At 45.4% G+C, this 16,696-nt stretch overlaps 1 protein-coding gene across 1 annotated transcript in view; it reads right to left on the bottom strand.

Annotated features, from left to right (window-relative positions):
- The window catches only part of Ephx2 (epoxide hydrolase 2), a 37,808-nt gene extending 23,274 nt beyond the window's left edge, over positions 1-14,534 (bottom strand). The window contains exons 1-6 of the mRNA XM_005075247.4: positions 14,314-14,534; positions 9,063-9,147; positions 7,651-7,810; positions 5,244-5,434; positions 4,480-4,602; positions 1,242-1,310 (exon numbers count right to left, since the gene is read on the bottom strand). Coding sequence (XP_005075304.1) covers positions 1,242-1,310; positions 4,480-4,602; positions 5,244-5,434; positions 7,651-7,810; positions 9,063-9,147; positions 14,314-14,414 — 729 coding nt within the window. The 5' untranslated portion in view covers positions 14,415-14,534. The remainder of the gene's footprint in view (positions 1-1,241; positions 1,311-4,479; positions 4,603-5,243; positions 5,435-7,650; positions 7,811-9,062; positions 9,148-14,313) is intronic.
- Between the last annotated feature and the right edge of the window lie 2,162 nt (positions 14,535-16,696).

Genomic DNA, 16,696 nt, shown 5'->3' with positions numbered 1-16,696 from the left:
TGACCCTGCCATCTCAGCACAAGAAACAAAGGCTAGGTAACAATGGTTGGGAACAGTCAGTGGCCAATGTGGATGACACACCAGGCATTTTTCACTACACTGTGAAAAGATTATGCAGTTGAGAGCAGACAGAATCAAAACAATTCAACTTCCTCTCTAAAGTGAGTTGGTACTGGCGATGTGTGGAATACTATGTCTACTCTATGAAAAACTGTTTGCTTTGTGTATGTGTGTGTATGACATGTGAGAGAATGTGTGCATGTATGCATGTGTGACACCTAAAGGTCAACTTTGAGTATCATTCTGTGGTCTAAATGAGAGTAACCCCCATAGGCACATGTGTTTAATTAATTGTTCTCCAGAAGGTGAAACTGCTTTGGAAGGATTAGGAGGGGTGGCCTTGTTGGATGAGGTATGTTACTGAGGGTGAGTGTTGAGGTTTCAAAAGATTTGTGTTACTCCCAGCATGCTCTCTCCACCTCCTGCTTGTGAATCAAGATATAAGCTCTCAACTGATGCTCCAGCCACTGCTGCCATGCCTTTGCCCAACTCTCATCAACTCTAAGCCTCTGGAACTGTAAGCCCAAATAAAATCTTCCTACTATTAGTTGCCTTGGTCATCACAGCAATAGAATAGTAACTAAGACACACTTCCTAGGAGCTGCCCACCTTATTTATTTATTTATTGAATTTTAATTTTCTTTTTGAGACAGAATCTCTCGTTGGCCTGGAACTCACAAAGTAGGCCATTCTTGTATGTCACCGAGCCCCAGGGATCTATTTGTTTCTGCCTCCCAATGATCGTGACTGCAATCACACGCCATCACGCCTGGCTTTATGTTTTACATGGAACTCTGGCCTCATGCTTGGACAGTAAACGCTTTACTGACTGAGTTCTCTCCCCTCTTCAGATGTTTGCCCCTTAAATAGGAATGGTTTGCACAGTCCTTTTGGATGTCTCTTTTGGCAAGACAATCATGAGGGCTTTTAATGTCCACATTATCCCTTCTTCCTAGCACATGCTGGCATTTTCTAGACATGCCTACCTTGGTAATAGTTGATGTGGTCACATGACAGAGTCCTGGCCCATCAGAAGAGACGAATGCTCAACCCCGGGCTCCAGACACTCACCATGCTTTGTTCTCTTTTGTTTTTCTATCTGTGGACTGACAGCTCAATGGCCCTTGTTATTTCACATGCCATTGTATGTACTGTGGTCAGAGAGAACTTGGCTGACTTACCTTCACTGTCACATACCCATGGCTGACGTCATTTGGATTGCAGGGGACTGGCAGAGGGGCCTCTGAAAACTGAAAGTATGATGGGCACAGTGTGAGACCCCAGACATCACCTTCTGCCACCCCTCCTGAGTGAGTCCTGATGGTCCTCATGAACCAAGCCCCTCCAGTTCTGGCACGGCTGAACTCCATCAGCTGTCTAATTCAGTTGAGTCTTGTGACCAAGTTCTGGCCAATGGAATGCAGACAGGAGTACATAGCCCATGGCTAAGCCAAGAAAACCCACATATGACTCTTTATAGCCCCTCATCTCCAATCTTCCAACTGGGCATTCGGTGTGATTTTGGAAGCACCCAGTGAATGACAGTAGGTCCTCTGTCATCCCAAGTCCCTCAATGACTGGCAGTGTTTCGCAAAGTCCTGGGGCTACCAAATGAACATTACATGAGCCAGAAAAAAAAAACTGAAGGCGTAAATCTTTGTGGTTTCAGACCATCCTCCACAGAAGTCCTCAGATGGTCCAGCCTCAGGCCAGGCATAGCTACTGCTTCTCTGTGACGCTCTGTCAGAAACCTCGCCCTTCTGTCAGCTGCAGCCCTACTCTGCGCCCGTCTTCGACTGCTCAAGTTCCCACCGTAGAGTTCTACAGACTTTCAACAACAGACGCTGTTTCCTCAGTTTGGGAGGGCAGAGGTCATAGATGGAGGTGTTAGCAGGGCCAGTTTCTCCTGAGACCTTGCTCTATGCTTACAGATAGCTATCTCCCTCTGTGTTCTTATGTGTCCCTCTGTGTGCCCATGGCTTAGTCCCCACTTCTTACATGGAGACCAGTCATGTTAGGGTGCTGTTTGCCCTTCCGATCTTCTGTTGCCTCTCTCAAGGCCCTGTGTTCAAATCAACCGCATCCTGAGACACTGGCCGTTGCCAGTATATGAAATTCAGTATATGAATTTCAGAGAGCCCCCTTTAACAGCCTGTGTCTTGGGCCTTGTCCTCTAGAGACCCGGGTGGCTTTCTCTGACCTGTCTTTGGATAGCATGTATGTAAAAAGGAACACTCCAGAATACTCCCTTCTTTACCTTACTGGTGTCAGTTCCCAGATCCTCGATAGCAGAGAATGAGTTACTGAGTACATGTGCAGGTAAGTCCACTAATCCTCAATAGCAGAGAACGAGCTACTGAGCACGCATGCAGGTAAGTCCACTAATGCCTGAGCCAGCCCCAGCTGTGCAGGCTAGCCATCCTTCACTGCTACACCTGCCCTCTCTGGTGCAGATGGGACCACCTAAGAAAGCTGTCCTTCGTGACTGTTTCCTATCCTAAAAAATGCCGGCCTTAACCTCTGGGGTCTAGTTCCCCTCTAAAGACAGAAAAAGCTGCCTGGCTCAGAAGTGAGATCCACCCAGGTCATGCCACAATATAGATGAATCTTACAGACATTGTACTAAGTGAAACAAGCTAGAAACGAGAAGTCACACACTGTGATTCCACGCATCCGAGGCACCTGGAAGTCAGTTTCATAGAGACAGAAAGCAGAGTGTAGATTGGGGAGTAATGTAAGCCACTATTTAATGGGGACAAGGTTTTGGCTTTTTTAAAATGGAAGAGTCTGGAAGCAGATGGGTTGGGCTGCACAGCATTCCGAACGTACCTAAATACCACTGAAGTGCTCACTTTAAAGTGACTAAGACCTGTAAAGCACTATTCTGCAGCTTCCTGTGGTGTGCATTACTCTGGGAAATTGTCAGCTATCGTTTGAGTTCACTGAGAGGCTGACTCGGGAGCCGGGGTTGCCCCACTCCCCCTTCAGACACAAGCGTGTTTGTCTCAAAGTGTCCTCCAAAGCCCCTTGTCTGGGGTTGGGCTGTGTCCCTAAGTCCGTGATAGGGAGGGAAGCGAAGAGCAGAACACCCCAAGAGTAAAAGCATCGTGCCCGCAAACAGTGAGGAGGTGGCCCTCTTCCAACACAGGAGTACACATGTTTGTGCCGTGACGTAAAAGTGCCTGAGTGGGGAGCCGAGCTGTGGAGAGGAAGCTCAGTGGGGAACTCCAGCTCACTTCCTCATCTTCCCAAGCTGGTTGCTGCTGGATGTTCATTAGCCCCTGGTTTGATGACATCACCTTTCTGCTATTCCTTCTTTCACTTGGAAGTCTCACCACAGGGACTCTCTGCTCTGCCTGGGACTATAATTGTCTGCCTTAAAGGAGCTTCCCAGATGATTTCTGCTAGATGTCTTGAGCACCAATTTGATAGTGTTTTGATGTCTGTCTGTCATCTGTCTGTCTCTCTGCCTACCTGCCTACCTGCCTGTCTGTCTATCTACCTACATACCTGTACATTCATCTATCTCAAATTTATTCTTTTACTATGGCTTTCTACATTCCTAATAAACTCACTCATTCAAAACCCAATGGCGATAGCAAATCATTCTCTAGACCATACAGCACACTTACTCATACCCATGGGAAGAAAGGAAGGGTGTGGTCCACTTTGCTAATTTTTAGGACGGGTGTCTAGCTCACTAGGAGTAGGAGAAAAATAGTGACAGAGAAATGCATATGGATGCTTTGATTCAAGTCGGCCTCAGTTTCCACTCTTCTCATAAGACTTCTAGCCATAGAAGGAGCAAGCCAGGCTTGGGAAAGATACATCGGGTCATGTGGTTGTTTATTCTACATCTTTATTCATTAATTAAGTTTATTTTATTAAAGAAATTATTGAAGATGTAAGTTGTTGTCTTATAAGCTGTTGTTTTATAAGCTGAAGTGCATATGATGAACTTCTAAATCCCAGCGTCTCTGAATCTGAGTGTATTGGTTGACTAGACTCTGGTCAGAGCCCCAAAGATCTGCCTGCCTCCATGTCCCCAGTGCTAGGATTACATACATGTGCCACCATGCCCAGATTCCATGTGAATGCTAGAGGTCACAGTCAGTCCTCACGCTTGCATGGCAGATACTTTGTCAACTGAGCCATCTTCTAGCCCGTAAGTGCCTTTCTCTCGTCCTAGTTTCCTGACTTGCCAAAGGACGGTTGAAACTCTTGCTCATTGGCTGTACAGAAAGAAAGGGTGGATGCTAGTCAGGGCTGTGGGATGCCTGAACCATGGGTGGTGGACTGACTCCCTGTGTCCCAGAATCATTCACAGAACAGCCAGTGAGCACCTTGGCTTCCTTGCTGCGGTCTCTCCATACACTACAGAATGGCAGAAAGCCAAGCCCTGTCCAGACCTAGAGTTACCTGTGTCCCTGTGACCTTCTCCAGTTCTCTCAGAGCAGTGTCTGTGTCACGGACCAGGATAGTGACCATCCCCATGTCACGGGCTGGCTTCAGGTTAGTCCCAAAGTCATCTAGGAAAACAACCTGGACCCAAACAGTGTGAGTGTCAGCCAGAGGCAGCGTCTTGTGTGAGAGCATCAGAAGAAACATAGGAGAATGGGGCCGGGGGTAGCTCTATGGTGGGGAGATGAAGGACATGGTCCTCAGGATGGGGGGGTCTAGTTTCTGAGCATCTTGTGGTGAGGTGGGTCCATCAGGAGAAAGGGACAGCACATGAAAGAGAGGGACCTTAGTCCAGTTCCCCTTCCGGATGAGAGGATGATATCATAATACATGTTTCAGCATAGTGGCTGTCAGGACACTTAATGAATGGAGACAGGACTCACGTGGGTCGTGATGCTTGGACAGAGAGGCTATGGCAGAAGGGGACCCACTCCCGATCACCCTTTGATGGGGTGACTCTCACTAGCTTTGAGTTCTTAGCAAAGTCTCCCAGGGCCTCTGTTTCTTCATTAGTAAACTTGGGTAGCTGCTCTAACATTATCTGATGACATCAACAGCCACACAAAGGGTTATATCAATGGACCGTTCTAGACTGAGCTTCAGTCAAAAACACCTCTCCTGACACAAGAGGAACGGGCCTAGGACCATGCTGCCAGCCCTCAAGTGCACCCCAGCCTGTAAACTCAGTGACACCCTTTCCCCTGAAAGGAGTGTCTACATACCTCATTAGGTTTGGCCTTCAGGGTTTCCAGTACAAACTTGTAGATCTGAGGCTCAGGCTTAATCATCCCAACCTGACAGGACTCTATCAGGAAGTCAAAGTGCTGGCTCAGATCACACATCATCTGTGCCAGGCTGCCTCTCTTGTCACTGTCATCCAGCCAGTTGTTGGTGACGATGCATGTTGTGAATCCTGAGAAGGGGTTTGCCAGAGAGTGGATCAGCTATCGAAAGTGATACTCTGGATGCCTCAAAGGGGCCCCTGAGAATCGGGAAGTCCCTACTACGGCTCCTGCTCACTAACTTCAGTCTCGGTATACGGGGATTCCATTATAGACACTGAGAAAGGATCATCCTTACCCATGAGCACGTCTTGGCACAGTCCTGAGAGCAAGGAAAGCATGGAGCCTCCTGAGACCACTCTCAACTCCTTGGACCACTTGGACATTAGCGTCTTGACACTATTGCCTCATCTTATAAGGGTGTGTTAAGTGTCGTTGGCTCATGTGGTCCTCTCCATTTCTGTATGAGGCAGGGAAGATCTTCCTATCTTACACTGACAATTGGACATGGCACACACTGCTCAGAGCCCACAATGAAGTTCAGTGCTCCTGTGTAGTCTATATTAAAACTCTATACTGAAAACTCTGCCTATGTTTAAAAACAGTGAGGGTCTCTGCAATCACCAGGGTGGGCAGAGTAACACAAGGCAAGCAGGAAATTCAGTTCAACATGACTCAATAGCCTGTGTTGGTTCAAGTTTCTAGAGTCTTATCCCAGGGACTTTATTTTGGTCATGTTTAAGCACAAATTTGGGAAAAAGTTTCCTGATGATAATTAATGCAATATGTCTACAGCAAAGTTAAAGACACATTTACATTGAAACTCTTTATAAAGTACATAAGGCCTCTTCATTAAAGAAGGGTTCCATTGACTCAAAAGCAATGCTCAAGAGAAGGGAGTCTAGGGACAATGACTGAGATAAACAACATAGTCTGAGGGAGTCAAGTATGGCTTAGCTGTAGACGGAGTTTCTGTCCCACCGAGGCCCACAACCATAAGGTCCCTCCCAAATAAACACACAGAGGCCTATATTAATTATAAACTGTTTGGCCGATGGCTAAGGCTTTTTATTGGCTATCTCTCTCTTAATTATTAACCCATTTCTGTTAATCTATGTATCTCCATGTGGTCTTGGCTTACCAAAGAATATCCCAGCGTCCTACCTTCCTGGTGGCTACATGGTGTCTCTCTATGGTGACTACTGTCTGCCTTCCTCTTCCCAGCATTCTCCTAGTCTGGTAGCCCTGCCTATACTTCCTGCCTGGTTACTGGCCAATCACCGTTTTGTTAAACCAATAAGAAACATATATTCACAGCATACAGAAAGACATCCCCCATCAACTGGCCCTAAAGATAGCACAGGTCACTAGACTATTAACTACATTCATTCTCAGCTTTCTAAGAAGAAAAAAGGTATACATCTTCCTGTGAAGACACAACTCTGTGTCTAACAAAATGCCTGGGCCTTGAGAGCTCTGCCTTCATGAAGGAAATCAGTGCTTATTGTAAAATAACGGGAGCTGGAGGCCAAATATCTTATCTTTCCAGCATTCACACCCTAGTCTGCCCTTCCCTTTTCCAATATGAAGAGATAAAACATGAAGGCCTTCATGGACATAGACCTCTTGATCTTGTGCTCCTTTATAAACCCTAGTCTCAGGCCTTTTGTTATAGCAGCAAGATGGACTAAGCCAGATGCCTTGATCACAATGATATGTATGATGTAGATGGTTTCACTGATGTTCATGAAGAAGAGGCAGGTACTAAAATAAAATGCCTGCCAATGCATGGATGTGACCACATATCTTATACCACATGGTATTATCTCAACTTATAACAGCTCATAGAGCCACTCTAAAAAATCAGAGCTGCTTAAAAGTCTTTTTTTGTTAAACTGTGACAGAAGTTTGGTCATTAGCACCAATGAAAGAACAGAATTTTGTTCATAAAGCAGCTACTGATAATTGCCGTATTATATAAAATGATATCGTTTTTTCCCCAGAGATCCTAACAGTACAGAGTTTTCTCATGTCATAAAGCTGGTTCAGGGGCTTGTTTTAAGAATGTGTCAGATCTGGTGGGGTGTTGGTGGTGCACACCTTTAATCCCAGCACTCCGGAGGCAGAGGCAGGCAGATCTCTGAAAGTTCGAGACCAGTCTGGTCTACCAAGCGAGTTCCAGGACAGGCTCCAAAACAATACAGAGAAACCCTGTCTCGAAAAACCAAAAAAAGAATGTGTCAGATCTGTGACCTTGGGACATACTTAGTTGTATTCTGACCTCAGCCTCTCAAGGGCTCTGGTATAGTCAGACCATGCATGGAATGGGCAGTATAGAGATCCTTGCCTTTCTTTTTGAGAGCAATCGCTGCCTGGAGCATGGGGCCGTTGATGCTTCTTGCTACCATGGCTTGGCTGAATATCTGACTTATGGAGAAATTCTCAGGCAGGCTGGTTCCAGAGGCTTTGGAGTGCTTCCTGCAGCTCTCTTCCATGAGTGGTGCCCACTGTAAAGCAAACAGATTTGGGAGGTGGCAGGGTCAGTAGTTGTAACTTTGGAGAAGGTTTGCCAGCACCACAAAGTTCAAATGTGCGCGTGTGTTCCATACCTGGGAACAAGCTCCCTGAGAGAAAAGGATAGAGGTGAACTGCACTAGAATAACAGAAGCCAAGGAGTTCAGAAGCAGGGCACATTCCTTCCCCACAATTCTCAAGTCTGTGGAGGTCAAAGTCAAGACAGAATGGTGTCTTGTGTAAGTATGTGTTTATGTGTATATGCATGTGTGTATGCATGTACGTATGTGTGTGTATGTCTATTTAGGGATGACCATCAGGGATTGGATAATTTATCCGGTGTCTCCTCCATGGAGAAAACTGATCCTCCCTCTCTTGGCAACCACTAATAATCTATGGCTCTTCATCTAGGGGTGGGGTCATGTGAGATTTCCCTCATCCAAGTTGGCACATCAACTGATAATAGCATTGGGATGGTCTTGTTTAGGAAGCCATATTGATATTCCATGGCTGCAGCTTCCCTGTCATATATAGAAGGCACTATTTTGTGGAAGACACCCTGGTCCCCGGTCTCTTATGATCTTTCTTTTTAACAAGGTAGTTCCCAAAGTCTCTGATAGGATAAGTGTCTATAAAAATACAGTTTTTCAGATAGTAGATTGAAAAATCTGTGCGCTTATAAATAGATTCTTTATAGACACACTAATTGAGAATCCAAGTGGTATTACACCCTGACTACCCTATTAGAAAATAATTGAGAACTTAGTACCAGGACCAACTCTTTTATTGAGCCCTGATTAAGCATTCCAAGGTTCACAATTACTTGGACACAGGTGGTGTCATCACCCATCTTACTGATAACACAATGGAGGTTTTTGAGAAGTTAAGTAATTTGCTGTGGTCTTCATATGTAAGTAGACTCAAACCCAGTCCCTGACTCCAAAGTCTCCTCCTCTGTAGTTATTGAGTTAACAGTTCCAGTGGTTGTGTCTTGAAGTAGCTACACTTGTTGTCATGTTTCCTGTCACAGTTCCTCAGGGCTTGAAATGTCCCTCAGATTGACCCAGGCAGACTCCAGTCCAGTCCTAAACACAGTGCTCAGTGTCTTACTGCTTTGTAAGTTATGGAGAGTAGGAGGGTACATGACTCAAGAAGACATGATCTTGTCCATGGTGAGCTGAAGGTCAGTGTTGAAACACAATAAAGCAGAGAACCTCCCAAGGGATCCACATAGTGCCCTCTCACCTGAGAAAATGTGATCTTCCCTTTCATGAGTTGCTCATTGGGTCCCTCTGGGCATTCCTTCTGGAAAATATCAGTCAGGAATCCTCTGGAAGACACAAGGAACATCACTATCACCAGCTCTCTGATGGCTTCATCATGTGTGAGACAGTTGCCATTTATATCCACACACTAACTATTGTCAGAAAGGACAGGATGATGTAAGCGAAGGTCAAGTTTATCTACATGAAGTCATCCTTAGCTCACATTCTTCAAAAAGAACATTTTTCCTGGTATTTATTATGACATATAGTTCCCATTTTATCTTAATTTCTGATTTCCAAAATTATTTCCTGTGTTAAGGACTGAAATAGCTCTCCTTCAAAATCCCCACACTGAAATTCCACCTTCCAGTACTTCACAATGGGGCTATATTTAGAAGTGGGATCTTTAAAGTGATAATGAAGTTAATGAGGTCCTAATTTAGCATGATTGGTATTCTAATAAAAAGAGACCATTTAGACATAGACATACACAGCACTAAACATGACTGGACACACAGAGACGATGCTAGCTTCAAGTCAAGGAGAGATTTGTTGGAGGGAACCAACTGTCACAAATATAATATAATATTTTGGATTAAGAACCTGTGGTTTCTGGTCAGCTGGGACTGAATAATCATGTATGATTATCAAGAGACCAGAATCACGGAGGTTAAATCTTCTGGAAGGTATTTCAATGGGGGTCAGCACTCAGAAGCTTTGACTGGGGTCAGGGAAGGGCAAGGGTGCCTGTCATACTGGCATCCAAGCTTGGTCCAGGTGGTATTAGTTTTGATGACATGAAAGCTGCGGGATTAAAGGGGCCATGGAAAACAGGTGGGCCTCAGTACTGTGGGGCAGGGTCACCAGGGAAACAGCTTCCGTTGTAGTGGAGGCCCCAGCACATTAGAAGTTCCAGGACCATGGACAGTGATAGGTGCCTTGTGGAACTAGCCTGAGCCTATGAGACAAACTGTGCTGCAATAAACACCACTGGGAGAGAAGAGTGTTTAACCCATCGAAGCCCAGAAGATCATGAGTGAGTCCCAGATGTCAGGCACTGAGCTATTTACACTGCTGGAGTTTGTGTTTTCTTTGATCTAGTTGTAACTGTACTCTGGTTCTTCTCTCTTGGAATAAGAAAGTATGTAACTTGTTTTTAACTTTATAGGAGCTCACTGTTAAGAAACTTTTGATTTTTAAAGAGATCTTGAACTTTTAAGTGCTGAAATTTTTAAAGACTATGGGACTTTTAAAAGTCAGATTATATTTTATATTTAATATTAACATGGAGATCTTGGGTGCAAGCCGTGAAATGGGTATTACTTAAAGTGATATGCTTGTGTGTCAACATTGGCACAGAGCAGACTGTCCTGTCATAGCTTTGTCAAATTGGCACAAATCTAGACACATCTGGGTAGAGAACATTTCAGTCGAGGAATTGTCTCCGCTAGACTGACTCGCTCGTTGCCTTGTCTGTAGAGCATTTTCTTGATTAATGATTGACGTGTGAAAGTCTAACCTACCGTGGGAAGGCCATCCCTGGGTTGTATAAGAACAATGCTGAGAAAGTCGAGAATAGTAAGCCAGTAAGCAGCACTCCTCCGTTCTTTCTGCTCCAGTTCCTGCCTCCAGGGCCCTGCTCTGAGTTCCTGCCCCTGGCTTCCCTAGATGATGAACTGGAACCTGCAAGCCAAACAAACTCTCTCCTCCCCAAGTTGCCTGTTGCCATGGTGTTTATCACAGCAAAAGAAAAGAAGCTAGAAGCTCAGCTTTGCTGAAACCTTGGCCTTCTGCCCTCCAGGAATATTCCCCTGCTAAACCAGCCAGTCTGTGCTGTTGGCAGCCCTGACTAATGAACACACCTTGTCTATTATCAGTTGCAACTGCCAAACCCCTTGCAACTATTTACCATCCCCAAGTAGAACAATTATTCCCTACTTGGGAATTTTGTTTCTGACTATAGTGGTATATTTAAAAAAACAAACAGACTAACCCTCTTTCAGGTAAAATCATCAACTCTGAGCATATATAGGAGACAGGTGCCTGAGATCTGCTGCCTTGCCCAGCTTCCTCATATTAGTACTGGTTCTGTTACATTTTTGCCATCTTACTAAGGTACAATTGACATCAAATGCACATGCTTTCAGCTTGACACTCGGTAGTTCATAGTAAAGTCAGAGCGACGCAAACACCACCTCAGGCCAGCAACAGAGCGCTGCCTTCTCAGCGACATCTCAGGCCCTTTATCTGAAGCTTTAAGAATCAGCATGCAGTTAGACACCACAAGCTTTTAGTAGACACCTAAGGTATGCATGGCTGTGTGCTACAATCTATGGTGTAAAATATGGGGAAATAACAATTCCACCTTTAGGAAACTCACAGTGACAGGTAAGCAGGTAGCTGTGGTATATGAGCGAGTGGAGAAGCTAAGGAAATTACTTGTTTCTGCCTGGAAAAATGGGGATTGATTAAAGAAGAACACACAGGAATAGCATGGCTGCAATAGGACATTGCTACATTTGCACAGCAAGAGCAAGTCAGGCTTGTTTTGAAGCAGAAGAATTTGACATAACAAGACTATTCTTGCCATTGGAAAACGTGAACTCTACTTTTTATTACATTTATTTATGTATATGTGTGTGTACATGCACATACATGCCACAGGGCATATGTGTGGGTCAGAGGGTAACCTGAGGAAGTTAGTTCTCTCCCTCTACCATGTGGGTCCTGGAGATGGAATTCAGATTGTTGTGCTTGGTGTCAGCTTAACCATCTCGCTGACCCCTGGGCACTGTGTTTAAAAATGCTTCCTCAAGGCAATGAATAGTGAAAGGGCCATGACAGAGAATGAAACTGGTGAACCAAGAGATGCAAGAGGAGCTGGAGAGCACCAGCTGCTCTTCCAGAGGACCTGGGTTCGATTCTCAGCACCCACACCGTGATTCAGGACCATCTAGAACTCCAGTTCTAAAGGACCTGACACCCTCTTCTGGCCTCCATGGGCACCAGGCATACACATGGTACAGAGATACAGACAAAACACCCAACACATACAGCAAAAACAAAACACAAGCAAAAATAAGAGACACAAGAAAATTTCCAAGAACTTCGTGCTTCTCAGGGCTGGTTGTGAGCTCAAGCTTTGGTTGCTTGTGGGCGGGGTTATTACATCTGCTGTCGAGCATGCTGAAACTGAGACTACCCAGGGCACAGAAGATGCTTTTCCTTCACTTTCTGAAACCTGCACAAATAGCTCACACATCTGATGGGCAAACAAACTCAAAGCCTGCTCTCTGGCCTCTCCAGTTTGGCTAGTTTTGCCATAGCCTATTCTATGCCCCCGTCCTCCCCAGGAACAACCCTAACCATGGCCACAAAGGAACTGTGTGAGAGGATCATCAAGTGGTATACCCAGTGTATCACTCTGTAGACATGGAGAACTTCTGTCAGTAATGGCATGCATCAAGAGCACAGCTGCCCATCCACTTAACATATAAGCTAATTTCATCTTCACCCAAAATCTCCAGTTAAAGGCAATGTCTTACTTTACAGGCTAGATGACGAAAAAGACGGTTAAGCAAGCACACACCTGTGCACCTACACGCACAAAACATTCATCCATACCCTCAAATAAAAATGGGACAGGGCACACACACACACACACACACACACACACACACACACACACACACACACGAACTTCTTGGAAACAAACTCATCACTCCTTCCTCATGCCTCCTATTGGGCAAGCAGAGCTGGGAAGTAGGTGGCTTTTCATTTTCAAATATAGCTCTCTGCCAAATTCTACTTAATTGCTGTGTCTTTGTGGTCAACTGTTTATTTTTGTTTCTCAGTTGCTGATGTATTTTATTTATTCACCCTGGGCAGATACTTTTCTAGAACAGCAGCCAAGGAAGCTACAAAGCCACAGTGAGGCAGAGAGGGAGGGAGCTACACTGGAACGTTGCTCTCAGAGACACCGAGGCTGCTGTGTAATCCAGCAAGGGAGTCTCCCTGCCATGCCCTGGTCTCTACGTCTGACAAGGTGCCTGGTTCTCGAGCAGTGGCTCTCAGCCTTCCTAAGTATTCGACCCTTTAATACAGTTCCTCATGTTGTGGTGACCCCCAACCATAAAATTATTTCCATTGCTACTTCATAACCGAAATTTTGCTACTGAGCAGCGTAAGACCATCGGAAACATGTGTTTTCCAAAGGTCACCACCTGCAGGTTGAGAACTGCTGTTCTAGGTGCTGAGCCTCCTTTATATAGTGTAAAGGCTAAGCCCTATTGGTGTCATAAGAATTCTAGAAGCATCAGATCTCCAGATCACAAGCTGCCACTATGCTTCTTCCTCTCAGTGGTGATTTGGAATTACCCCTTCTTTTTTTCCTTGAGTCGTACCAGAGTGCCTTCCCTCCTTTTTAATTTTTAAAAAGAAACATGCTTTCCCCCTTTCTGATTATAAAACGTGTGTAAACGGAAAGGGGAAAGTAGAGGGGAAATCTTTCATGAGCTCACAAACAATTAGTAACCTCTGGATCTTTAAAATGTCTTTATTACTTTGTATAGTATGTGTGTTTGTGTGTGCATCTGGGAGAACAAGTGTCCTAGGAGGCCAGAAGGGGGCGTCAGATCCCCTGGAGCCGCCTGATATGATTGCTGGGAATCAAACGTAGGTCCTCTCCAAGAACATGTTCTTTACTGTAGCCTATTCTCCAGCCCCATGTCTGGATATATTTTTTCCAGACATTTTTCTACAGGTCCCTGCTTTATCCCTCCCCCATTTGAAACTGAGCCACTAGTTTCTGGTGTCAGCACTATCTCCCAGGTCCTCATTTCCTCAGGCTGTGGGCCATTTCTCTAAATTGCCCTTGGGGTAGCTCTCCTGTAATGCTGGCCCTTGAACAGAACTTTCTTGTAAGTCTCAGAGTGTATTTTAAAGATCCAGTTCAATAGAATTAACCCGGTAGCAAATAGCTACCTCCTTTTGCAAAGGGCAATTTTGACGGTTTTTTGTCTGTTTGGTTTTGTTTTGTTTTGTTTTGTTTTGTTTTGTTTTGCAAAGCTTAATTACTTAGCATTTAGAAAGGCAATGGATCTATTCACGCACACTGGCATTTTAGTGCCAGGCAATGATTTTGATCTTGCCCAAGCTCACCTGCAAAGCAATTTGAAACCAGAGGCTGGGGACTGCCACCTGTAACACAGACCCAGCAGGGATCCCCTTACCTGGGTAGCTCCAGGGCCTCCTCGGTGCTTCGGAGGGCGCTGGCGAGAGAGGGAAGGGCCAGCACTCCGTCAAGGTCGAACGCTGCGGCTCGCAGCGCCATGGCGGCCGGGGCAGCAAAAGCTAAGGGGACACAGACGCAGAGTCCGAAGGCTTAGGCCTTAACTGGATGACTGAAGAGGGTGGCTGGGGAACCAAAGATTAGAGTCTGCCAGGCTCAGCACCGCCCCTCCCGCCAGGCTCCACAGAGCCATGCTACGCCCATTGGACGGAGCCCTGCCTACTCTGCCTGCCTTGCCTGCCCGCCCCTCATTATCGGACTTTGACCTTTCATAGACAGGCTTGGTATGCAGAGAGAGAGGATTGATCTTGATAGGAGGGGGAGGGAGGAGGGGAAGTTGCAAACGTTCTCTCTTTCATTTTGGTCTTGATTGGCATACCTCTTCTCTAAATGCAGTACACATCTTTGCAAAATCCCTTCCATCTGCCTGCTTCTCCAAGCAGTGTTTCTAGAATACAACACAGCCTTCCAGTCGTAGCGTGCCAACCCAGAATACTTTCTCTCTTGAGGCTTAGAAGAAATAAATCGAGACTGTTTCCCCTTTGTACGTTGTATTTGAAATAACATGGCTGAGCTTCTTGGAGGTTTCTGGAAACTTCCTGCCCCTTGGCCCAGTGCTCTCCCTAGTTAAGAGGGAAAACAGAAACCTCACCCATTAATGAATTCAATTAACAAACTCACCATTTAGTCCACGGCTGTTGTGAAAAACTGTCTGCCTTAAAAATGGAGAATTGACATCTTCCTTTGCTCTAGCTGCTGCTGGGAAATGGGCTTACTGTGGGTTGATTTTTATGGTCCTTTCAGGCACTTCTTCTTGCCCCAGGTCTTGCCTGGGACAGTTTGTATTTTCTGAAATTCACATTTAAGAAGCAGAAAGTTGCTGAAAATGTGGGCTGTTTCCCTGAGAACAGGGAGCACTTGTAGTGGAGTGTTGTAAAAGATGCAAGATAACCTGGTCCTGACACAGAAAGAGAAGAGAACGTGAACTGGGTATCATCCTGCATGCCTGTAATCCCAGCATTCTGGACACAGATGCAGAAAGTTCCAAGTTTCAATATTAGCCTCAGCTACACACCAAGTTCAAGGCCAACCTGGGTTACAGGAAGACCCTGACTTGCAAGATAAACAAACAGGAAACACACATGCAGACTGAGACAGAGACAGACAGAAGTTCAGAGAGACAGACACAGAGACATATAAACAAACAGAAAGACACACAGTAGACAGACAGACAGATGTGCACGCACGCGCGCACACACACACACACACACACACACACACACACACACACACACACACACTCCAAGACAGTGATGACTATGCTTGGCTGTCAACTTGATTATATCTGAAACCTAAGTGCCTGGGTACACCTGTGAGGGATTTTCCTTAATTACATCATTTGAAGTGCAAGGACTTTTAATCTGGATGTTGTGAGGCGGGAAGATACACCTTTAACTCAGATCTTTTGAGGTGGGAAATTCCACCGTTTAAATCTGCAACCAAAGCATCTGCTGGCAGCTTATATAAGGGCATGGAAGAAGGAAGCAAGTCCATTCCTTTGCTGGCATTAGAGCCTACTTCTTCAGGATTTCGGCATATGCTGAAGACCAGCTGAGACATCCATCCTTGTGGTCTGAACTTCTACTGGGATCTTGGACCCTCCATTCACAGGCAGCCATGTTAGATTAGCTGGACTGTAAGGCATTCTAATAAATCCTAGTCTTTCAGCCATTCTCATAAATACTAACCTGTAAGTCATCCTAATAAATCCCCTTTAAGTTCTTTTTCTCTAGAGAACCCTAACAGACAGAAACACACATGCACACAGAGAGACAGAGAGAGACAGACACAGAGACACACATACACAGACAGATGAACAGACACCCTCCCCCCAACAAAATCTTAAAAAAGCAACAATGAAAATAATATGATACAGGACTCTCTCAATAATACAGTGTAAAGTTGACTTTTCCTTTAAGCTGATGAATCAGACTACAGCTCAGCTTATATACAAACTCTTGGATACAAGCCTCTGGTTGGCAGACTTTCCTTTGGGTTCCACCTTTGCCTGACCGTGTAATGCTCCTTCCGCCACAGCTTCTGACTAAGGCAGAACTCTGCTGTGTTTCCACCTTCAACAAGTGCTCCTTCCAGGAGCCCATGGTTTGGTTAAGTCTCCTCCAAACCCTTGATCCCCAACCCACGGCACTATTATGAAGTGACAGAACCTTGAAGAGTTGAAGACCCAAGGGAGATCTTCTGGTCACTAGATGTATGTTCTTCGAGGGTGTATTGGGACTCTGACCCCTCACTTTTCCTCTCCC

This window comes from Mesocricetus auratus, unplaced genomic scaffold, assembly GCF_017639785.1.
Source record: "Mesocricetus auratus isolate SY011 unplaced genomic scaffold, BCM_Maur_2.0 Super-Scaffold_100707, whole genome shotgun sequence".
Taxonomy (NCBI): Eukaryota; Metazoa; Chordata; class Mammalia; order Rodentia; family Cricetidae; genus Mesocricetus; species Mesocricetus auratus.
The sequence above is the reverse complement of the archived record's forward strand: the minus strand, read 5'-3'. Positions and strand labels throughout refer to the sequence as shown.